At 32.2% G+C, this 10,000-nt stretch overlaps 2 protein-coding genes across 2 annotated transcripts in view; one reads left to right on the top strand and one right to left on the bottom strand.

Moving 5' to 3' along the window:
* The window catches only part of LOC119663753 (DIS3-like exonuclease 2), a 3,861-nt gene extending 643 nt beyond the window's left edge, over positions 1-3,218 (bottom strand). Inside the window, exons 1-3 of the mRNA XM_038073354.1 lie at positions 1,923-3,218; positions 489-1,869; positions 303-422 (exon numbers count right to left, since the gene is read on the bottom strand). Coding sequence (XP_037929282.1) covers positions 303-422; positions 489-1,869; positions 1,923-2,934 — 2,513 coding nt within the window. The 5' untranslated portion in view covers positions 2,935-3,218. The remainder of the gene's footprint in view (positions 1-302; positions 423-488; positions 1,870-1,922) is intronic.
* Positions 3,219-5,690: 2,472 nt separating this feature from the next.
* LOC119663754 (ATPase family AAA domain-containing protein 5-like) lies at positions 5,691-9,996 on the top strand (the record flags this gene model as incomplete). The annotated part of the gene is made up of 3 exons (XM_038073355.1): positions 5,691-6,918; positions 6,989-8,663; positions 9,889-9,996. Coding segments are annotated over exons 1-3 (2,613 nt in total), but the record flags the coding sequence as incomplete, so codon positions are not given.
* Between the last annotated feature and the right edge of the window lie 4 nt (positions 9,997-10,000).

The following is a 10,000-nucleotide window of genomic DNA, read 5'->3' as shown; positions in this document are numbered from 1 at the left end:
GAAAATTGTATATAATACATAAAATATTGTTAATAAAAAAATAATAGAATAATTTATTGAAAAACAGCTTTCTTTAATTTTAGAGAATATAGTATACATCAAGCGGGGAACACTCGCGACTTAAAGGTTATATTAAGCATTTTCAACCAAATTAGGAACGTAATTCTTCATTTTACTAATTCATTTTTAAAAAATTTCTAATTACTAATGTTTGTAATATAGAAAAAATGGAAGTTGTTTTCTATTCCCCGATGCCCACCCCTGAGGTTTACCATTTTTATCAATATTTTCCTATAACGTACCTGTGTACCATAACATCTGGGTAACGTCGTATTGGGCTAGTGAAATGTGTGTAAATGGGTATAGATAATGCATAATGCTGCATATCACTTGGTTTTGTTACGATACCACTACAGAAATACCTGCAAATACAAAAATTTATTATAAAAACAATATTCGGAAAAATCCAACGAATTTTTGCATCGTACTTTGCTCGAGCCATAGGTTTCGTTAGTAAATTGTTAATGTAAGCCTCCATTGCATCTGGGTTCTCTGCATGTTCACAAATCTCTCGCATACTTTCTTGCAAGGCTTTGGAGGTTTCATATTTTAGTGTCACACCAAACGTAAGTAATTTTTCATAGACTTTTTTCATTCCGTTGGTCAGTGGTGGTTCATGGTAACGCAAAATGGAAATATTTGGATACTTTTCATATATGAATTTCGCAACGGTTTGGTTTGCAAGTAACATGAATTCCTCAATTAAAAAGTTTGCTTCAATTCGGTCCTCTATTTGAAAACTAAGCGGTTCAGCTGTAAGTGGATCTAAAGAGAAACGCATTTTCGGATTATTTATTGACAAAGCACCATTTTCATAGCGTTTTTCGCGCAGCTTTACAGCAATTGAATGCAATAATAGTATTTTTGAAACTATGTCAGAAATTGTAAATCCATTAAGTATTGTGGGTAAATCGTCAATATCAAAGTTTTTTTCTGGATTATCAATGATTGTTTGTGCATGCTCGTAAGCAAATTGTGTGCAAGAGTTTAACACTGAACGTGTAAAACGAGGTTGAGTTAATACTTCTCCATTTCCATTCATTCGCCAAAATACTGAAAAAGCATACTTATCTTCACCCGGTAACAGTGAGCACTTGAAACATAGTGATTTTGGTAGCATATGTATAACATCATTCACTAAATATATTGATGTGGCACGATTTTTAACTATATCGTCCAGTTCTGTATCTTCTAAGAGGTAATGAGAAACATCTGATATGTGAACACCAACTTCGAACTCATTTTCACTTATCACTTCAATTGACATTGCGTCATCTAAATCGCGTGCTGTTAGTGGATCTATTGTGAAAATACAACATTTTCGTAAGTCTTCTCTATGAACTAAGTCTTCAGGCACAATTTGCAAGGGTTTGTTATCGAATATTGCATTAAACCGTTCTTCGTAGGGTTTTATTTCATGTAAACCATTTGAAATTAAAATAGCTTTCGTTTCAGTCTCCAGTTCACCAGCTTTACCGATGGGTTGTATTATTTCACCTATACAATGTCCATTAATATCTGTCTTAACAAATTTGGCAAGGAATAACATATCCATTTCTAGTTTTTCAATTTCTTTTAAATATTCTTGACAACTCGACTGTGGTATAAATACCATTGGTGTGCGTATGTCATTTGGTCTTAATTTATAATAATTTTCTCCATCGTGTAGCTTTACGAAGTTCCTAAAGCAAACCGCACCAATGAATTGACGCTGACTGCCCTCTTTAACAATGGCAATTGCAAACGCTTTGGGGCAGTGCATGACAATACTATTATTTAAACCATCTGATTCAATTTGGTCATCGTCATCTGAAAAAAATTAAATAAATAAAAAGTTTAAAAAAAGCTAAAATGTATCATACCACCGGATCCAGAAAGGTCAACAATTGTTGTAGACACAGGATTAAATACAAATGCACGTACAGTATCGCCTTCAAAAGCATACATGCGTGCTACAGGCAAGTATATAGCAGCGTCGCGTATTCCGCTGTTTCTCTCAGTTGATAGTGGAATAAAAGATTGACTATTATTCTTGCGATTAATACGTATCTCAGCTTCTACGATACGACCTAAATCATTTTCCACAAGACGATTGGCATATTCCTCCAGATTCATTGAATAATTAAATATTAGAGATTCAGCAAGTTCTGTGCCTTTTTCGACATAATCCTTAACAGACGAATTTATATACTTCTCCAACTCATATTTAGCGGTTTTTTTTTTAGTTGGTTCCTTGATTTCAACAAGCCCATTTGTTTTAGTCGAATTGGCACTTCTATCATTAAAATGATCATTTTTTGACATTTCACGATAACGACTACATGTTGGTCCATCTAGATCATAAACAAATATTTGACGACCGCGCAAGTTGGGTATTTCACTCGCACACTTAATTACACTCTCTTTAAGATTTGGATTTTGTTTAACTATTTCTGTTATTAACTTGATTAGTCCTTCATTATGTTGGGAAATATCTTTTCGAGTGCGCGGTACTGCAAATGTTTCCCTAACTGATTTGGTTGACGTAACGGAATTTTGCTGTGCTTTTCTACTGAAATCTTCGGTTGCGACTGCGGCTTTTCTCTTTTCTTGTTTACGCTCTACTTTTTTACTGACATCTTTCATAAATGATTTTATTAAATTACGAGCGCAAGCGTCATTTTCTGCTGACAATCCTAAAGAATGTCTTGTTTGTTCTTCTTGGATCTCCAACATTTTCCTTCTTTCGTTTAATGTCTTACGCACTGTATTAATTTTTAAATTCATATCAGTTCTCTCCGAACCATTATTGTCTATTTTATTTTTTAATGTAACTTCAGAATCCGATTCAGATTTGTTGGAACCATTTCCACTCTTTTTCCTTCTTGGCGCCATTTCTAGACTGTGTGTTCATTAATACTGCTGAACTTAATTTTATAAATTTCTCTGGTTGCGAAATTTCACAAAACCGTATTCAACTAAAATTATTCTATGATAGAAAAGACTCCGCTTCCAGCTGACAGAGATTCCCAATAACAATAAGAATTAGTGTTGCAAACTGAGTAAATGGCTGAAATCGATTTCATAAGTCGAAATGAGCACATTTTCACAAAATTTTGAAAAACAACCCATATTACTACATTAAACACTTTTATATCGAAAATTCATTGCTTTGCAAATAAAAGAACTATATATTATGAAATATTTTTTATTAAAATTAATTTTTTAACATATGTGAAAGAAATTTTTTAAAATATTTTGAATATACTAAACAAATCAAATTAAATAAAATCAGTAATTGCTACGCATTTATTAATGTTAAATTTTTGAATACTGCTTATACTACATTTCCACTGCTTACTTAGTGAGGTACTTAGGTCATGTGCGAGTTAGGCTAAGGACGTGTGCGAGTTAGGCTAAGTTGATGCTAAACCAAATGGGAGATTTTTTGGGATTTTTTGCACTGCACACATTTTGCCATTTATCAACACGTTATCGACACATCAATACATTATCGACACAACTTAGAATTTCCCTCATTTAGAACGCAACTTAGCCTAACTCGCACACGACCTAAGTTGCGTTCTAAATGCGGGAAATTCTAAGTTGTGCCGATAATGTAGTGTTGTGTCGATACGGGTTGATAAATGACTAAATGTGTGCAGTGCAAGAAATCCCAAAAATATCCCATTTGGTTTAGCATCAACTTAGCCTAAATCGCACATGTCCTATAACTATATTGATAACAAACAAAGAAATAAAAAATGGAAAATAAAAAAAATATATTGACTAGTCACTATGTCCGTTACAGTCCATTGGTGCGGATATCCTCTTTCCATCTTCAAAATTGATTAGTCTATCAACTCTCTCTAGCATCTTTTCATCAACCGTATTTTTTTTTAAGTGTTTCTTCCATTATGTGGCCAATATAAACACCTGCTCACCGTCTTTAGTGCATATATTCCAAATTGTTTTTTGTTTTATGATTTCTTTTGTATTTATGATTATATGAATTATATAAAAACAGGCAGTGACTGCTTGAAATTATAAGGAAAAAATGTGTCAAAAACTAAACCGAGTCAAAATGTAAGCATATGTGGAAAATGCTAAATATGGCTTTTGATATAATTTAATTAAGTTAAGGTAAAGTAAATTGATATTTCCTAGGGATGCACTGCACTTATGTAAATATTTATTTATATGTGTTACAAATATGCAATTACAAATATGCAATATGCAATTTATTGCACTTATTTGTTATTTTTCTTTCTTTATTAAACACCTTGAAAAATTTTCGCAATGGTAACACCTAATTTACCTAATTTTTACTTAATTTACATTACCAAAAATGTTGATAAATACCAACATTCGCTGCCATCAATTTACTTCAACTCGCACACGGCTTATATGGCGTTTACATTGGCCGAAAATGGCTCATTTTGGTCAAAAATCGAAAATGAGTAGCGAATGGCTCATTCTTGCATATAAAATTTCAAGCGCGAAAATGAGCAATTTTCTCACATTCTGAATGAAAGACGTTCGAATGCATTCCACATATGTTCCAAATACAAGGGAATCCATTGAACATACCCTAAATAAAAGCTTTTCATGGCATTTTCACAGTTTGAGAAAGCTGTTTTTGACATATTTACAAAAAAAGGTAAACAAATGTTTGGTGGTTGCATTTTCTTGAAAACGATGCACCTCTTTTTAGAACTTCTACTTCCCAAAAGGTAATTAATCTAATATGGCGTTTACACTGGCTGAAAATGGCTCATTCTGAATGAGTCATTTGAAAGTGTTTACATTCGTTGTATTTCATTTTTTCTCATTTCAAACAGCTGATTTTTCAACTTGCATGTTGATTTAATTTTTGGTCTGCGCCAAAAAAATGTTACAGGAAGGTTAAATATACCTTCAAACCTTACAATATAAACTGAAAACTTGTTTCTAGATTCGATTTATTTATTTTTGGGAAGTAGAAGTTCCAAAAATTGGTGCATCGTTTTAAAGAAAATGCAACCACTAAACATTTGTTTATCTTTTTTTGTAAATATGTCAAAGCAGCTTTTTCTGTCAAAATGCCATGAAGAGCTTTCATTTAGGGTATGTTCAATAGATTCCTTTGCATTTGGAACATATGTGGAATGCATTCGAACGTCTTTCATACAGAATGTGAGAAAATTGCTCATTTTTGTGCTTAAAATTTTATATGCAAGAATGAGCCATTCGATACTCATTTTCGATTTTTGACCAAAATGAGCCATTTTCGGCCAATGTAAACGCCGTATAAGTTAAAAATATGTTTTAAGTTTATATTGTAAGGTTTGAAAGCATATTTAATCTTCATGAAATATTTTTTGGCACAGGATAAAATCAAATCAACAAGGAAGTTGAAAAATCAGCTGGTTGAAATGAGAACAAATGAATTACAACGAATGTAAACACTTTCAAATGGCTCATTCAAAATGAGCCATTTTCGGCCAATGTAAACGCCATATTAAATGTGACATAAGAATACATGGCATACGTTTAAACGTACTGTACTATTTGTTTCAATATGTTAAGATGTACTTGCACTGAACATATCTTATGATTTCTGTCTACAAATGACAGCTTTTACCGCGCCATTTCGCTAAATTATTTTGACAATGTGTTGAAAGGAATTTTTATTTCTAGTTGAAGAAATTTTCTCCAATATAAGTTGTTTTTTTTCATCGAAATTCATTATTCTGAACTTTTAATAATTTACAATGCAATGAGACCATATGAGATAGAATATTTGCTACGTTGTAATTATCATGCCTAATTATGTGTTGTGTCAGCAAAATATTGGTGAGCTTGTAAAGACACCGATTAATGGTTAATCAGTTTACTAAAAAAATTTGGCTTGAATTTAGTACAGATTAAAAGTTGTTTTCATTTAATTTTCAAAATTTACTTATTTTCATGCTTCTGTGCTATAAGGAATAGTAACTTGCCTGTCGAAATTTTGTGTTTCTGTAACTGAGTTGTTACTTATTATTTTATTTTGATTTAAAGATTGTAAATGTTTATATCCGCTATGAAAATGACTGATTCTCACACCTCTATTGAAAGATCTGGAAGTGATTATAACACGACAACGGCACAAGTGGACACGGTTGTTAGTGCCATAAACGAACCAGTGCAACAAATTAATGGAACGAATGGTGACTGTGAATCGGAATCAACAATTATACCATTTGTAATAAAAGCACCAATTGCAAATTCAAAGTTGATATTGCAAAACATGGAGGAAGTTTTAAATTCGGTCAAAAAGAAACATCGACAAAAACACAGACGAAAAAGAGAACAGAAAAAATTGGCTCAAATTGAAGCTGCAGAGGCAGGATTAAATCGTATTTCAAATAAACCCGAAAGTACAAAGGTTGAAAAAAGTGAAAGAAAACATAAAAAGAAGCCATTACAAGAAAAATCTGCACTTGAAAATGATTTAATTCATACGAAAACAAAGAACAAATATCAAAAATCCCCACTAAAATCGGTTTCCAATGAAAGTATATTGAACCATTTTTCACGCACACCAAAAAAAAGTGATAATATTGAGTCAGATGTCATTACAAATAACAAAAACGAAACTACCAGCGTCAATGAGATAAAAAAAACCAACGCTTTTGAAGTATTAATGAATGCACGCAATAAAAGTATTGGTTCAAATTCACCTGGCAGAGAAGTATCGGAAGTATGTGAAGTAGATGCTGAAAAGTCGGCAATAAAAATAAAACGGAAGTTATTGCTTGAAGATTGGGCTGAGAAGAAAGGAGCATCCAAACGAAGGGCTGATGAAGAAATGCGTGAAGAATACATAGAACAAGAAATGAAACATCGTGCAAAACGGTGAGAGTACAAATTATTAATTTTGAAATAAAATATAAATAAATAACTTTAATATATATATTACTTGCAGATTAAAGAAAATGCTTACTAATGGTCACACCCCAAAGAGCTCACCAGTTTCACGATTAAAAGAAAATCATAAAGCAAACGATGGATTATCGCAGAGTTCAAATGCCGTTACTCCAACAAGCACTTGTAAAGAGAAAGTAAAACGAAAAAGCCGTATTCGAAAACGTTTGGAATCATTAGAATCAGAAGAATCTTTAAATGACATTAAAAAATTGGATGAAGAAACAGTGGAGTTTTTATCTAAACTAAATTCACCTACAAAGAAACGTGATAGTCTATTAGGATATTTTTCAAAAAAAGAGTCACCTAAAGACTCCATAAAAAAAGAAGTGGAAACAACAAAAACTAAAGAAGATAAACAATTGACACCAAAAATCAATCAAAAACGTAATTCAAAACGAAGAACACCGATTGAAATAAATTCCAGTAATAACATTAAGCAAACCAACGAGAAATTGTCAGAAGAACAGTGTACAACACCTAGTGGCCGTCCTAAACGATCTTGCGCTGATAAAGCACGTTATGATTATGATTTGGATGATATAAATACAGAGATATCTAATAAAGCTAACAGTTCAAGGTCAAAAGCAACAAAATGTAAGGATGATAGAGATGACATCGTTGAAGTTATCAATTTAGATGAGAGTAGTTCAAATGAAACACCAACGCAAACTCCTAAAAAATTAGCACCAGTATTTGTACGTTCTATTCCGAAGCCCCCACCAGATCCTGAAGTGTTAAAAGCACGTAAGGAATTTTTGATGTCAGGGTTGCCGGAAAAAATACGATTAGAATGGGCGAAACAAAAGCAACAAGAACTGATATATGAAGAATCAATAGAATTGTTTCCAAAAATAGCACATGTACAACAATTTGATGCTAATGATCTATCATTGGTGCAATATAAAGCTTTTGAAATAAAATTCAGAGCAGACACAGATAATGATAGTATAAAGAATTCAAACAGAAAATCTAAAAGTAAAAGTCGTTCTTCCATTGGTAACCTTACAAGTTGCACTATTCAAGATTTTCGTACGATAAGCAAATGCAACATCAATGACGCGATGAGAAATGTTAAACTGCAGTCGTTGCCTGTTTTGCAAAATAAAATTAAAATCGTTAAAATGTGGAAAAGTAAATTTTTAAATTTTCCAACCTACAAGTGTTACAACCAATTGCGTGAAAAATATCGATATTTCAGTGCGATAGATTCAGCTCAAAATACGGAGCAAGTAACGGAGTCTTTTGTAGTAACTCGTCGCACTACTCGAACTACAGAGACGAAAAATAACTTTGATGATAGCACTGAGTATAAACCACCAAGTGCAGCACCAAATGGTGAATTGCTATTCAATGAAAAATACAGACCAATGTTGTTCGAACAGGTTCTAGTAAATTTAACCCCTATAACGCAGCTACGGGATTTTCTCTCTAATTGGTCTGATAGCAACAGCAGTAGTGTCCGCAGCTCACAAGCATTAGATGATTCTGTAGATTTTGTAAATGATTCAAATTCAAGCGCTTATGGTGTTTGTAACACAATGGTTCTGCTGGGTCCAATATCAAGCGGAAAAACGAGTGCTGTATTTGCTTTAGCAAATGAGATGAACTTTAACGTTTTAGAAATCAATGCTGGCATGAAACGAACAGGAAAGAAGCTTATACAGGAATTACAGGTAAGCTTATAACTGTAATAATATATTTTCATTAGATTCGTTCGATCAGTTAACTTACTTGAGATTGCTTGAATTACTCAAGTAGTCTAGAGAGTTTTAACGTTAACAATAAAAACAACTTTTTAATAGGCGGCATGGGCATGCTGCTATAAAAAATACTATAAAATCTTTGTTTATAATCATTAATTTTTATTATAGTCATACCAGTATTTCCATAAATGTTTTCGTGCTATGTCCCAACCAAACTATTTTGTAGTTTTGTAGTCTGTTGACCCTTTTAAGGAATTATAAATAACAGAAATAAAAAAAATTTGAAATGCAACAATAAGGTACTCTTCCTCGAATTTCTTAGTTCCCTTACTTAATTTAAGAAGATCAGGTAATATGAAAGCTTAAACATTGTTCTTGCTCAAGATATCATAAACTAATTATCTTAATATAGTTTTTGAAAATGCTGGACAATAATATACAAAGTGTACTGTGTTATCCACAGACTTGAGGCAAGAAAGGTATGTTGAAAATCTGTTGACATCCAACCTGGCCATATCGTGTTCACTTTGCGGTGACCCCGATCAGCCAATTAAGTTATTACAAAAGATGTTTCGTCATTTTTCTCAAGCTTTCTTTACCAAGTTTTCCTTCGTTTGAAAATTTTCGTTCAGAATCCTAGAAAGTCATTGATCAAATGAGGGAAATACTGCATCGATAACACTAAATAGATCATCTGTAAAGCAGATAACATGAAAGGAATTACAAGGCAAATACATGGGTTAGGATTCGGATGGGTATTTGTTATAAGTATGTCAGCATATCGTTCATTAGCCAAGTAGTCAAGTGAATTTATCCTTCACAATACCTCAATGCTCTGGAACCTATATAAGATGTTAGGATAGGTTGTAGTGGCGACACCAAACCATACTTGAACTTAAATAATATTCTGTTATGATATCACAGAGATATAAGATATAGTTGGATCATGTTTTACAATAAATGGTTATAACTTAAAAGCTTAGTTAATTATGAGATGAATTTTATATCAACTTACTTATAGCATGACTTAAGGCATTTTAAGTATAAATAAAATTAATACTGCAAATAGATTTTAACATCTATTTAAGAAAAATTATTAATTTTCGAAGGAGTTGTCATTAATGAAAAATTGTTTTTGCGTTCTATTTTTATATTTAAACCTAAACTAAAACTAATTCACTTTTTATGTTTATAGGAAGCAACACAATCACATCAAATACGTAAAGAGGCTAGTGCAGGCCATATTAAATCAAAACAGAAATTATTGAAAATGTCACTCAAGAAACAAAATTCTCAAACATTCGACA

The sequence above is a fragment of the Teleopsis dalmanni genome, unplaced genomic scaffold (genome assembly GCF_002237135.1).
Source record: "Teleopsis dalmanni isolate 2A unplaced genomic scaffold, ASM223713v2 unscaffolded_contig_0839, whole genome shotgun sequence".
Lineage (NCBI taxonomy): Eukaryota > Metazoa > Arthropoda > Insecta > Diptera > Diopsidae > Teleopsis > Teleopsis dalmanni.
The sequence above is the reverse complement of the archived record's forward strand: the minus strand, read 5'-3'. Positions and strand labels throughout refer to the sequence as shown.